This window comes from Danio rerio, chromosome 4 (genome assembly GCF_052040795.2).
Source record: "Danio rerio strain M-AB ecotype USA chromosome 4, GRCz13ab, whole genome shotgun sequence".
NCBI classification, from domain to species: domain Eukaryota; kingdom Metazoa; phylum Chordata; class Actinopteri; order Cypriniformes; family Danionidae; genus Danio; species Danio rerio.
In genome coordinates, this window is record NC_141024.2 from 25400799 (window position 1) to 25416586 (window position 15788).

The 15788-nt window shown below is 35.5% G+C and overlaps 1 protein-coding gene across 1 annotated transcript in view; it reads right to left on the bottom strand.

Moving 5' to 3' along the window:
- LOC147844732 (uncharacterized) overlaps positions 1–15788 on the bottom strand; it is a 731371-nt gene that overhangs the window by 483332 nt on the left and 232251 nt on the right. Inside the window, exon 6 of the mRNA XM_087248271.2 lies at positions 14415–14627. Coding sequence (XP_087104397.2) covers positions 14415–14627 — 213 coding nt within the window. The remainder of the gene's footprint in view (positions 1–14414; positions 14628–15788) is intronic.

The window sequence follows — 15788 nt, forward strand, 5'->3', positions numbered from 1 at the left end:
CACGCGTTCGGAGAAAGGTAAACATATACATCCGCCGTCAACCGACTCCAACGCTGACAGGAATTTTAAGCGTGTCAAACTGACAATAAGATATAGCCAGAATAATAGAATAAACAGATTTCTTATAAATTCCTTTTTAGTCCCACTCCATTTTTTTCTTTCTTTTTCTCTGCGGCTCAAAACATTTTTGTGTTGTTCGATAAATGTGCGTCAGAAATACTTGAAGTGACGTTGATTCTGGCACCAGAGCCGAAAGCGATGTCAGCCGTTTGTTTAGCATCAGACATCGGCCTTTGTGGCGTCTGGCTTACCTGCGTCCTGGTGACAACTTCCATTCTCAACACCGAAGGAGCTTAATAAGACCTCATTATGGGCAAAAGGCATCGCCGACAGGAGTGTGTGTGTGAGAGATGTTCGTACAATGCGTTTGTACAATGGGGTGAAGGGATCCGTGTGTGTGTGTATTTGTGCATGTGACAGGTGAAATACTGATCCGGGAAGTGCTGTTGAGACATCAGAAAGGGGGGGATGAAAGGTGGATCTGCTTGGCACATTGGCACACTGTTTCCTGTCTGGAGGAATCAGTGGGATTTGTGAACAAATTTGTGTTTGCTTTCTACACTTTTCTTTGACTTTGGTGGCTTTTAACAATCCATTAGTGTTTGTTTGCTAAATAGGAGTTAGTGGACTTATTGAGTCAGATAGTTTTAAAGAAGCAGATGAACTGTTTACAAATCCATTCATTGTTGATGTGATTGAACGACTCGTTTCTTTACATAAAAAGTGAGTAAATGTGTTACCTTAAAACTGACAAGTTGACCTAACTTGTATAAAAGATGAGTAAACCCAGTGCAGCGTGAAAACATTACATTCACTTAACCTAAATTGTATAATTATGGATAGTTTATTTTGCATAATCATTTTGGTAACATATTTTTTTCTCTCTTTACAGTGTACCCAACTTTGTTCACATATTTCAGCTGTACTGATATAATTTAATGATTTTAGGTTTTTTTAAGGATATATTGTAGCAAACTTTTGCAAACATCCTCACAAAGTTGTTTGGTTATAAGCAAACTGACATTATTATGTACAACATTAAACCATTATCCAATTAACAGTCATGCGGCATCAAACCACTGCATTTACATTTACTTGTAATTTGTATAGATAGGGTTAACAACAGGGGTCAGATCCAAATAGAGCTTTTCTTTGATTGGTCAAGCAGTCAAGGTTCAAACGGGGACAGTTGCAGGTACTCCAAAAGCGTTGTCAGTGTAACTGGTAAAAGGTCATGGCAGCCGGCAAAATAAACAAACAAAACAAACAAGGGTGAGAACACGAGTAGAAAGCTATTTGAAATGCTCACTACCAGGAAAACAAGACTTAGATGTGTGTGTGAGTGGTGTATATAGTTCACAAAATCAGTCCTGATCAGATTTATTTGTGTTTGTGTGTAATCAGGAGGTGAACTGTAACAAGTGTGTGAGTGCAGGGCATAATGGGATGTATAGCTTGGTACAATGACAGGGAGTGTTCTCGGGCAGCCTGCAAGGGCAACACTGCTGGTGATAACAGAATCAATTTGCAGATGCTTCTTTTATTCAAAGTCACTTATGAATGAGCACAATTGGTGTAAATAAAACGACATAGGAAAATTTGTACAGGCATTAACAAATGTAAGTTAGTTTAATGTAGTATACAAAGTTATGTAGAGAAAATATTAAATGAACAACCTAAATTTAGAGATTTTAAAGTTGAGTCTAGTTTGAAGTTGGTCCTATCGAGAAGGCTAAAAGAATAACCCTTTCAGCTACAGCAATATAAGCTGGCCAATTCAATATCTGTGATTTCTGAAATCCTGCAGCATTACAATGTATCTTAACTCATTCAAGTCCCCGGAAATACTGATATAAAAAAATAAATAAATAAATAAGACATGATTACATGGAGATTCTCATTAGTCGATCAGTTCAACTCTGCAGCTGGAACACATCCAGTTCAGCTTTTAACAGGGTAAATCCTGATTTATATTACCGTGTTAAACCAATGGGTGTAGCTCACAGTGCATAATATTTAAAATGCTAGTAGGTAGTGCAGTTTCTGTCACAAATTTCTTTGCCATCGTTTGAGTTTTTGCCAGAAACGTCTGTGATGCTACTGCAGAGGTAGCTTACACTTACATTCAATCAGGGAAGAAAGAGATGAGAACTGCAAACTTTCAACAACTTTAGTCATGAAACGTGTCTACCTGGAGCTCCACCACAAGACTACATTTGAATAATACAAACATTTGATTAACACTCCTCTCTCCACTCCCATGACTCTCACCGCAACCCGCACTTTTCACCACTACCAAGCTGACCAATCACAGATCTGCATTTATAATTCCATCAGCCAGCAATTGTCATGCAGGCAAAAAAGCTTGGTTACAAAGCAAAATGAGTAAAGCAGTTCCATGAAGCTGAAAAACACGGAAATGTCGAAATGGCAGCCCAGAGTCCTGATCTAAACCTGATTGAAAACCTCTCAAAAATCTTTGGTGAAAAAGTTCTGGCTGAGAAACGCAACATTCTGAGAACTGGGAACTGATCAATGCCACAGCAGAGAGAAGAGCAAGTTTGACTGCTGTTACCTTCAGGAATTTTAGTTACATGTTTTTTGAATGTTGAACTATGAAGAATACATTATTTTAGAATTTTCTGTTCTATTTTTATTATGTCATTATACATGGCAATATATTAGTTAAAGAGCCAATAGCATTGTTATAAGGGAAAGCCAATTATTCCCACACATTTCATTTTTACTGATAAGGTGTTTAGCGACATACAGCTTCAATGAATATTCAGTTTTTTGGTTAAAAGTTCATTAACCACTGTGGTTAGAACCACAGTTTATTGTTAACTGAGATTGCATGCTCTTAGAAAAGTTGCCCTATCCAAAGATGGCTCAATATAGTGATTATAAAAAATAGAGAGGAAACTGATGAATCACTCTTTTGATATGGTTTACCAAAACAACCAATTCTGACTAAACGAATCACTGCTAAATGAGAAACGATTCGGTTACAGAAGTATAGATTGCATTTTCATTCATAAAATAAACATTTTTTATCCTAAGATGGTGAAAAAGCAGGGCTTTTGTGTCTCTGCCAACGATCCAAGATGGTTCCTGCTCTGCTGTGGCTGAAGTCCAGGAAGAGCTAAGATGGGGTCAGTTTTGACTGCCATAGAACCAGAATGGAGCAAAAAAAGTCCCTCTTGCCAGAGACTGAGAGTGTGGGATTGAAATGGAGTGAATAAAAGAGAGCAAGACCTCCATTGCAAAGCAACAGATGGGGCAGCGTTTTTGGAAAAGGAAAGCGGAGCCCTGGCAAGATGGCGCAGGAGCGTTGGCAGGAATCGGCCGGTGTCGAATGTTGGCATTGCCACAAAGAGCTTCTTCCTTCTCTCCAGCACACAGCAGAGAGTGGACCCTCTCCATAGCACAGAGAAACGCATGCTGACGTGCCGCAGACACTCGCAGCTTCATGCACCTGGCAGAAAGAGAGTGCTGTTGTACCTTCGGCAAAGATCCGAAAAAAGAGGCCATAATATACAGTATGGGATCCTGGGTTGGTCATGTATGAATCTGCATTTTACTGGGTTAACAAGCCATATTTATGGTAAATTAAAAACAGAATAGATGCCGTTTTATATCAAATGAGTTTCAATCAATCAAACTATTTCAACTTGTTTGTAGGCATGGATTGATAACCGTTATAAAGATATAGCGCAGTTTGGAAAAATCAGGGTATTAAACATTTTCTGCTATACCGTTCCTATAGTATATGAAAGATATGTTTTAATGACAACAGTATCTCCAGCAGAAACAAAATCCAAAGATGCCAAATTGTAAAAAAAATCTCTGTTTTTGAAATTAATGAAGACAGCAGAAGTCAAATGTTTAGCTACTGTTCCAAAATATTTTAAATGTTTCTTAATATAAAATATTTCACAATACTGTAAAACCATATTCTATCTAAGCGTATCATACTGTCAAAATTGTATACCAGTTCATATTTGTTTGATATTATCATTTCAAAATGTCATTTGCCAGAAATTAATCAAAATTTACATTGGGAAAAATAAAATAAACTGGTTAAAACAATCAATAGTTTAAATTAAGTTGTAATTTGAGTTCACAACAAAATCCTGAGTAAAATGTACTCAGTTTAGAGTACTCAGTTTAAAGTTACTTAGACAAGGAAATAAATAATTAGGTGATGATTGAGAAGTGATGATGAACACCTGCTGTTAATAAGCAAAAACACAGAAGAGAAACACAAAACTACACATGACTTCAGTCACAGACTTAGATGAAATCAGCTGACATAGAATACATAGAATCTTTCAAAATCTCAGCAGAGGATCACCTCGATCAATAGGCAACTCCACAAACAGCAGATTTACTTATTACCAATCTGTTCGACCTCTACCAAACAGTTGACCATATTGTTACTGATTTAAATAATGACTGCTAAATTCATTTAAAGGTGACTGTTTTAAATAATGGCTTACACACACAGCATTAAAGGTTTACAAAAAAAAAAAAAAAAACATCCTGTTGCACTACTACTCTTCATTTCGGTTTTATTGTAAAAAAAAAAAAAAAATGTTAAATGAAATATTTAATTGACATACTTGGTTTAGTATTCAAAAATGTTTTGTTTTAATATTTTTTTAAATAAATTGGTCCTACACTTTATATTTTCAGATTTTTTCATATAATATGGACTTTTCCAATACAGTACAGTCCAGTACTTTTAACATAAACTGACATATCAACCATGCGTAGAGGTTGATATTTTGAGAAATTATGGGATGTGTTGAAAAAAAAAAAATAGTGACATTGGTTTTGTTAAAAAAAAAATAAGTAGAAAAAAGAATATTCATTTGGTTTTGATTTCTAAATATTTAATGAAAGTTAAGAGTTCCAATTTTTTTATAATTAATTACCACTGTTACTAGTAATAGTACTAATTAATAATAATACTAATAATAATAATAATAATAATAATAATAATAATAATAATAATAATAATAATAATAATAATAATAATAATAATAATAATAACAATAATAATAATTAATAATAATAATAATAATAAATGATATTAATAATGAGGGTGTAGTGAAAAAAATGGAATAATGTATACAACTACTATTATTATTATTAATATTATAATTTTTTTTTATTATTATTATTATCAATAATTCCTTACATTCATATTTTGCTTTTCTGGATACTCAAAGCGCTTTACACATTGGGGGAAATCTCCTCATCCACCACCAGTGTGCAGCATCCACCTGAATGATGCAACGACAGCCACCACCCACCCCCCAGAGGGCAGTGGCCAAATTTGGCCAGAATGCCGAGGTTAAACCCCTACTCTTTTTTGAGGGACATCATGGGATTTTTAAAGACCACAGAGAGTCATAACCTCGGTTTAACGTCTCATCCGAAAGACAATAATAAATATCATTATATTGCTGCTGTTACTGTTGTTCTGTTGAACAGCATCCTCCTGGAAACCACTTTACTGTCAAATTGTTGTATATTAAAAAAGAAATGGTGAAAACAAACTTTTAAAACTGCATCACAAATGGTTCTTATAAAACGTTAAAAAGACAAAATTGACAGAAGTATTTGCTCAGGATATTTCCATTTCCCTGCAAGAAAGTGATCTCCTTCCATGAATTGTGAGAAGAAGAAAAAAGCAGACAATTTACTAACCCATTATGAACTGTCTGCAATGGTGGCGATGATGGGATGCAGAAAGTAAGAATGTGACAAAGACGAATGGAGGAAACAAGGAACAAAACAAGCAGCAAGGTCTTCACCTCTTGAGCCGATGCAGATTCCGACACATTTTGGAAGACACACACAAGTGCGCAAGTATATACAGTGAAAGTCTGAGCTACACGACATTACAGCGCTGTTTAAACTTAGCAATGAGACGGTGTGTGTTTGCTTGATGTAATGATGAAGTGTGTATTCTGTGTGCATGTGTGTCATTTGAGAATGGAGTCTCGCTAGGATGAAGGAGTGTATGAGAATGGAAAGGCTCTTAGTGTAGGAATGTGAAGGATGTTATATAAACACATTATCGACCGTACCCATTGACACACACACAGCTCACACACACAGCACTGGCGCCAACACGCACTGCATTAGTGGACATTTTATACAAACCCCCCCCCATGACTGAAAAAGAGCTGGGCTACGTCACCATGTTTGGGGCTGTCATATGTGTGTATGTTGGTGATCCTATATTTCAACATACATTTCGCGTTTGAAAAAAGTTAAGAGAAAAAACTGTTCACTAATAGAAATTATTGTTAAAAACATGCTTGATTCTAATAAATCAGTGGCTGCAAAATACAAAAAAAAGCTTCCTTTTTGCTTACATTGATATAAAAAACAACAGTATATTTGCCAACTCTGTTACCTTAGACAAAAACTAAATTAACAATTTGAAACTTTTTATCCAAAATTTCCACTTGCTAGCTAGCATAAATGCTATTCATGAGTCATATTCATTCATTTTCTTTTAGGCTTAGGCCCTTAAATAATCTGGTGTCACCACAGCGGAATGAACCGACAACTTATCCAGCATGTTTTTACGCAGTGGATGCCCTTCCACCCGCAACCAATGACTAAAAAAGCATTTATTCACACCCATAAACTACGGACAATTTAGCTTACTCAATTCACCAGTACTGTATGTCTTTGGACTTGTGGGGGAAACTGGAGCACCCGGGGGAAACCCACATGAACGTGAGGTGAACATGCAAACTGTACACAGAAATGCCAACTGACCCAGCCAAGGCTCGAACCAGCAACCTTCTTGCTGTGAGAGCCCCCAGCATTTCCTACTGCGCCACTGCGTTGCAGAGTCATATTTTTCACACAGCAAATCCTCTGAGTAAAATTTTCTCAGTTAAGGGAGTATTTGGTCATTCTTTATAAGGTCAAACAGGTTGCTAATAAGTAAAGCTGCTGTTTGTGGAGTTGCTAAAGGATTGTCTGCTGAGATTGAGAGATTCGTTGTATTATATTTCGGCTGATTGAATCTAAGGCTGTGACTGAAGTCAGTTGTAGTTTTGTGTTTCTCTTCTTATTAACAGCAGGTGTTCATCATCATCAGTGCTTAATCATCACCTAATTAATTTTCATTGTCTCATTAACTTGAGTAACTTTAACTTAAGAGAGGGACCAAATACTATCTAAAGTGAGTAAATTTTACTCAGAGGAGTCATGAAACGTGTTTTGCATTTTGCTATTCAGTACTAAGTTTATTTGTTTATACATTTTCCTTCGGCTTAGTCACTAATTATTAGGCGTTGCCACAGCGGAATGAACCGCCAGCTATTCCGGCATAAGTTTTACACAGCGGATGCCCTTACAGCTGCAACCCAGTAATGGGAAACACCCATACACTCTCACATTCACATACACTACAGGCAATTTAGTTCATCCAATTTACCTATAGCACATGTCTGTGGACTGTGGGGGAAAACGGAGCACCCAGTGAGTTTACATTGAGGCCGTTTTTGCACCGAAATTAGTCTATTCAATCACAGAAAACGGGAAATGCCATTCCTTCAATCCTTTTATGTGATCATTATATACAGTATATGACATATTTAATAATGAAATCAAATAATTATAGTACAATATTTTAGTCAATTTTAAGTCAATATCTCATAGACCACTTGCAGGAGGCCCACTGGCTGAGAATCCCTGTGATACTCTTCCATCTGAAACAGAATATTGAGTTATTGGGGCCGAAGCTTTCTTTTTTGCATACGTATCATTCGCTCATAGCAAACTAATGGTAAGAGTGGTGTGGTTACTAATATTGTGGCTGAAGCTGTCAAACTGAAATCCTTAGAGAAGGACCACCACTCCAAATGTGGAAGCAAATGTTTAACAAAAATTGAATAAATAAATATCAGTAAATTTACTGGCACTTATAAATTGTATACCTAAAGAATGTCAGCTACTGTAAAAAAAAAAAAACTATTTTGATTTCACACTTTGAAACCTTTCTAAAATTCTTAGTAACAGTTTGTCTCAGCAGCTTTGAGAATGGGTTAAAAGAGAAAAAAAAAAACATTTTACCCTAATTTAAAAGAACTAAAATGTTTTGTGGGCCTAGGTTTTTGTATCAAGAATGACTTGCGCATTTAAATGAAAAAAGGATCTTAAATAAAATCCATTTGTGTGCACGTTCGAATGAAGACATATACAAATCAAGTCAGATTAACGGTGAATCATAAGGTTTCTCATCCAGACTCAATAAAGCTCAGGTTTCTGTCTATAAACTGCCAACAATAATCTGTAAAGAATCCCACAGCATTTATACTGTATGAGATGACTGACAACACACTGCAGGCAAAACTCTTTATAAGGGCCATGCATCTTACTGTCTCTATATTCAAAAACTACCACTTTTTTGTATAATAATAGTTGATTTTCACGCATATTATATAGTTGCATTAATTAAGATTTACTCATACAGTTCAGGTCACTCTTAATAAAAAAAAAAGTTTTTTATTACATGAACTTAGAACGAACAATGCTTGTTTTAATAGTTTAACATTTATGTTTTAACACATTACTTATTTTCAACTTCCACTCTGAGTTAACTAACAATGAATGACTGTATTGTTATCAATTATTATTAACAAAGATAAATGTTAGTAAATACATAAACTTATAGAGCCTCATTATATTTCTGTTTAGATTCTAAAACATGAATTCAAACCTTTAAAAAAAAAGCATACTAAGTGTGAGACACTTTTAAAGAAAGTGATATTTTAGTGAGGAAGCATGCATTAAATTGATCAAAAGTGATAGTAAAGACCTAAACATTGTTAAAGCAAGTATGATTAATCTCTTTTTCATATTCAAATATACCTACAAAAAAGTTTAAAGTTCTAAATATTAATTAAGATTATTTTAAAAATATCATTTAAAAATGATGAATGACAATTTCCACCTGTTCAAAAAAAAAAAAAAAAAACTATATAAAGATATTAAATTTAGAAATAAAATACATTTTTCAGTTTTTTGAAGGAAATTATAAAAAAATTCTAACAAAAACAAAACAAACTGACAGAATTTTGGGACATTAGATGATTGGTGAACAAGTCTGTCTACGTTGTGTTATATTTTGGATATTATTCTCCACTCACTGTGAATATGCAAAAGTCTACAAAGTTGCAGTAATCAAAGTGCAGGGTACAATTCAATTCCTGCAAAATGTTTACAGTTTCTAAGTACAATGAAATAACCAACACAAACAAGAATGTATAACACAAACAACTTTTATAGATTTATGGTATTTACAAATTATGATTACTGGGGCAGACTGTTGGAGAATAAGCTTTTACTCTTAATAAGCTAATACTTTTTACAGTGAGCAAATCTGTAAGCAAATTTGACTGCATGATATTTCCCTCTGTTTATATAGTTGCATTTAAATTCAGATGCTGGACTAATGATTTGTAAAGAGTTAATGACCATAACTAATGTGTTGTAACTGGGTTAATCAAAACGTTAGTGTTAACAGCTTGCAAAAATCAAATGTATACTCTATACCTGCCAAGTGGGTAAAAAAAATGCAATTTACATTTGAATTCATTTTATGTTATTTTTGACTACATTAGCCACCTTATTTTTTAGGCCAAACTATTTTTTTTAACAAACTAATAATTTATCATTATGTTTTTTTTTTGTCAGTAATTTTAATAATAAATGCATTTCTTGACCAGGAAATTAGTGAATTTTAATAAATTCTAAATGATCAATTGACACTTAAGATGCTAAAAAGAACAAGTTCTAACTTTTAAGTATTAAACTACTTTTCAAAATATAGTTGATTTGAAAATATATATAAATTTCAAATATACCTTAGGTGGGCAATTTTTTTTTTTTTTAATCTAGATTTAGCTAGATTAATCTTGGAATTAATATAGATTCATCTACATTAAAATGGCTCATTTTAATTCTGCCAAAGGCATTCAGAATTTGTGTGGTACCTAAATAATAAGTCTTCGAGAGCGAGTTTCTCAAGCCAGGTGGCGCATTAGACCAGGGGCTCATCTCCTGTTTTCAAAATACATCACAAACTGCTTGAGAAACTGTTCTACTATGATAATTGGTGATGAAAATAAATGATTTTTAATAAGATGTACTTGTGTTCGCTAACTGTTGATGCAGTTAAACATGGATTTTGAACTCTAGGCCTTAATAAGCTCGAAACAGCGATTTTTTTATCACCTTAATCCGACTAAAGTCATAACTGAACTAAGCAGAAATGGAATTAAGACATGTGGAGTATGCAATTATTAGTGGTATTATTGAAGTAAACATCGTGATCAAACTATTACCGTCATGTAGGACTTTTCTTTTTTTGTCAGACAGCTCACCAGTCAGGTAGGCATTTGTGCTTAAATATCAGTGGGAAAGTCACCATAGCTTGCATAGAATGGACAGAGCTCCCAACACAACTTTGAGAATAGATTAACGGCAATATTTTTTTTATTATTGTGTGATGACGGCCCACCACTAATTTTAAATGTATTAACAGTTCACAATAGTAAAGTTTTCTACTGTATTTTACAGATAAATGTGCTATGTTGGTGAGTAAAACACTATCATATTTTTTTCAATAAGCATAATAATAATAATATTATTATTATTATTATTATTATTATTATTATTATCAATACTATTACTACTACTACTACTATTATTATTATTATTATTATTATTATTATTATTATTATTATTATTATTATTATTATTATTTTATTATTATAAAAGCAAAAAAAATATCATGATTTCAAACATTATTTGAAATATCATAGTAATAATAATTCAAATTAATATCAAAGCTGGAAACTTTATAAATTATAAACTATAATCTTATAAACTATGAACTAATAATAACAAAATGATAAAATGTCTTTGGATAAAAAACTCTTATACAAACCCAAAAACGCATCCCAAATTAATTATTCTTTTACAGTGTATCCAAACAAATAACATGTGTGTTGTGCCCAAAAAAATGTACCGTACCAGATTGGGACTAACTTAAAAAAGAAAATACATCTGAACATGGTTCTACTGAAGAAGAGCAACTGTGTCTCATGTGAGAGAAGGGAGGAATGGAAAACAGAAAAAAGTGGCAAAAAATAAATAAAGATAAAAAAACATGCAATTTCTTTGATCCTGTCTTGATGCAATACTTCAGTTAAAGTGCTGAATGTTTTAAGGCAAAAGAATGAGAAATTTATGGAGTTACATGATTACAGAATGCTGGGTCTCAATTCAGAGACATGCAGAAATGTGCCATAATAATGCTTTACTAACACTTTATAAACTAATGTGTTATAATGGTAGCTTTGCAAAATAACTTAATACAGCCACACATTTTTTTTTTAGATCGATTAAGTGTATTATTAGTTTACAATAGTATTTTTTATTGTATTTTAAATCAAACAAATGCCCTTCATTAAGAAAACCATTTTAAAAACATTTTAATCTCATGTAAATTGTGAATGCGGTATACATTTCAGTATTTTCAGTTAATTTTTCTTAATAACAACAGCAATAATAATAATAATAGAAATTTTTATAATAATATTAACACTAACATTAATTTAACTGAACATCAAAATGACAATAAAAGCAGAAGTATGAAAAAAATAACTAATACTAAGTATTTTATCCCAAAGGAAGTCTTTCGTACCAGTTCAGGACTCTCCAAGAAAATTCATTACAAAAAAGCAAAGATACATGCGGCTGCTTTCATCCTTTCCCCTGCAATCCTTCGGTTAAAGTACTGAATGTTTTAAGGCAAAGGAATGAGAAATGAATGGAGCAGCTCCTCTATTTCCAGGACTGGATCCAGAGACACACAGAAATCAGGAGAAAGGAGAGGAAAGCGGAAGATAAAAAGAGCAAGTTGGGAAAGGGAAATGAGAGAATGACTGAAGGAAAGAGAGAGAATATGTTGGCAACTGCCACCATGATCCTCGCTGCTGCTGGAATTCGCTGTGGATTTACCTCTGGACCGTGGATGACCATGTTGGCACCCTCTCTGGCACCATGCCACCGCCAGGATTTTCCAATCAGGCTTGCCCAAAAGCCCTGAGTGCCCAGACGGCAGACTGGCGCAGATCGCCAAGAGCCACGCTCAGTGCCTCATAGACACGTTTAAGACCTCGCGGGCACACTCACATCCTCAAAGCAGCACCGGTGCCCGCACAACGCCAACGGCTGCTGGAATGACTTACAGGCGCTGTCCAGATTCTGTTGAGACAGCATGCTAAATACTTCACATATGCCACGCTACTGTGCCATATAAGCTCTTCTGTTCTGAAACCAGGATGTGTGGTGTTGTATATGTTCTACGCTGATGAACAACAATGTTTGCATTGTTTGTGCAGGTTTTGTTGCAGGCTAAATGAAATAAACTCAATTTTTTGTGTAATACGATGGCTACCATGTTTAAGCTCAGTAATTGATAATTTTGTATAAAATAATCACTATATAAAAAATGTGTCAATTATATATATATATATATATATATATATATATATATATATATATATATATATATATATTTTTTTTTTTTCTTTTTTTTTTTATATATATATATATATATATATATATATATATATATATATATATATATATATATATATATATATATTTTTTTTTTTTTTTTTTTTTTTTTTTTTTTTCCTAGAAAATGTAAAAAGGTTATTGAAACTTAAGGTCTATGAACAACAGCCAAATAAAGAACGACACACAAAACAGGGGAGGAGGGCAGAAGATGATGGGGCAAATTAGGATGATGATGATGGTGGTAAGAGCCAGGAATAGACCAAGAAACCAAGGATGAGTCAAGTAATGGAGGAACCATGGAATAGATGTGGTAAAATCCACAATGGGGGACAACAAATGCCAGAGATATGGTGAAAGTGGTGGACCCCAAGGCAGAGATGTGGCAACAAAGCCAGGGTGACACCACTGGTCTAGATGGCCAAGGTGGAACTGATGGCTCATCTTGTCAAAGAAGAACCAAGGATCTGATGAATTCGAACCAATTGAGGACCAATGAGGGATCGAGGACAGAGCTGGAGCCAGAGTGAGGGAGGAGCCCAACAGAGCTAGGAGGTTGAGGAGTAGTGTCCTAATGTAGAGGCAGATAAGTAACAGGTCAAGTTGAAAATAGAGCAATCAATGACAGAGGTGGAGCAATCATGAAGAAAGAGGCATGAGGGACAGTCGGAGGAGTAGTGTCCTGAAGTGGAGGAAGTAAAAAAGGTTGACCAAGGTGGAGCTGGTTTGAACAAGGACTGATGTAGAGCTAGAGGGAAGAAAAGGACCAAGAGAGCCAAAGACATGAAGCACAGCCACAGGGGTAGAGCCACATGATGGACACAGATAAGTGATTAACCTAGTCAGAACTGGAGTGACCAAGTACAGAGGTGAAAGGTACTGAGGTGGAGGCAGATAAACAATTTACCAAGGTGGATCTAGAGGGGCCAAAGCAAGAGGTAGACAGGAGCCCAACAGATCCAGAAGGACGAGGCACAGCAAGAGAAGTAGAATCCTGAGGTGAACTATGGTATTTACCTAGGTAAAGCCGGAGCGACCAAGGATATAGGTGGAGCTTGAAGGATTGAGGATCCCAACAGATCTAGGGTGATGATGCACAGCCAGCAGAGTTAAGTGCTGAGGGTAGAGGCAGGTTAACAATTGACCTAAATTAAAGCTGGTGCAACTAATGACAAATGTGGAGCCTAAGGGAGGGATGAACCCAATAGAGCCGGGGCATGAGGAGTAGTGCTCCAATGTGGAGAAAGGTAAATGACTAACCAAGGTAAAGCTGATGTGACCAATGACAGTAGTGGAGCTGTATAGAAGAAAGAGTCCAAAGAGACATAGGGACAAGCCACAGTCAGAAGAGTATATTCTGAATTACAGAGTTTGAGCCTAATAAATGAAGGTGCCCAACAGAGTCAGAAGTAGAAGGCAAAGAACAACTGAGAACACAGGTGGAGCAAGAGGGAAGAGCTTAATAGAGTCACAGGGATGAAAGTGCACAGGGAGGGCACAGTGGACGTACAGTCCTGATAAATTACTGACCAAGATAGAGCCAGGGAGATGAGGGGCCAGTAGTACAGCTGGGATGATGAGCCACAGAGTCAATCAAGCATGGACCCACGATGAAGTCGATGTTTAGTGATTTGAGGTGGAGTCCACAGCTGAGTTTATTACTACATGGAAATGGTGACTAGAACTCCCAATAATAATGCTTACTGTCTGGAGGAGTAGGCAGAGGGACTTACAGAGTCCAGTGGTGACTGAGCTGGAGAACTGGCTGATCTCTGCAGAGGAGGCAGGCTCAAGCTCTGTATCTGCGGTGGGCTCTAGATTGGGTTTTGTGCAGCAGGGTGTCGGCTCATTGGGCTCCTGTTCAGGAGTGAGGCTGGTGATATCCTCCTCAGCAGGACAGATGGATTTTTCTCCAGCATGCACTCCACAATTGTGACAAAGCTCGACTGAGGAAACGAAACAGACAGACTTTTATGACACCCCTCACTGAGGCTCTGAATAAAGAAATTACACAGCAAGAAATGCGGAAGGGTGATTAGGTTTACCAGTTCTTTGAATTCCTTGGTAAAGTTAAATTTGATTAAATGCATCATTTTATTTACTTTTCATTTTATTTGATTCTATAATGCAAGCTGGAATTATTATGCAATCTAATGTGGCCTTGTATCCACCTCACAAACTATTTACTATCTTATTTGTTTTATTATATTTATTATACAATTTAGCAGATAAACAGGTTGTATTCTGTCCTCTATGCTATACTATGGTCTGGTGGTGACAGAAGGCCATGATGTGAAAAGATTTTATTTTTTTTAAAGGCTGTTCAATACATGACCCTCACTAGCTTCACGCTGTTATCATGTGTCATTATGAGATGAATGTCAAAACTTACTGCTGTTTGTCCCTGTTGGCCATCATGGGGAGAACTGCAGATGAACATGAGGGCGAGATCAACACATCTCAGAGTTTATGTCACTCAGGAATGTAAAATTAGTTAAATATAATAAAGTCAAATGGGGTGACGCAGTGGCTCAGTGGGTAGTGTTGTCGCCTCACAGCAAGAAGGTCACTGGTTCGAGCATCGGCTGGGTTAGTTGGCATTTCTGTGTGGAGTTTGCATGTTCTCCCCGTGTTCACGTGGGTTTCCTTCTGGTGCTCCGGCTTCCCCCACAAGAACAAAGACATGTGGTACAAGTGAATTAAAAAATTGTCCGTAGTGTATGTGTTTGAATGAGTGTGTATAGATGTTTCCCAGTGATGGGTTGCAGCTAAAAGGGTATCCACTGCATAATACATATGCTGGATAAGTTGGCGGTTCATTCCGCTGTTGCAACCCCAGATTAATAAAGGGACTAAGACGAAAAGAAAATGAATGAATGAATGAATAAATAAAGTCAAATCAGTGCTGAAAAAACTGAAACTTTGGTGGGTTAAGAGATTAATTTAAAAAATTGTTTACATTTTTTCAAGCCAAGATAAAGCTGAAACAGTGCTGACGCTGAGTTTGTGTGTGTGTGTGTGTGTGTAATAATATATATACACACACACACATTTATACAACAGATGGTTCTCCAATCTGATTGGCTGATAGCCGTGATATATTCAAG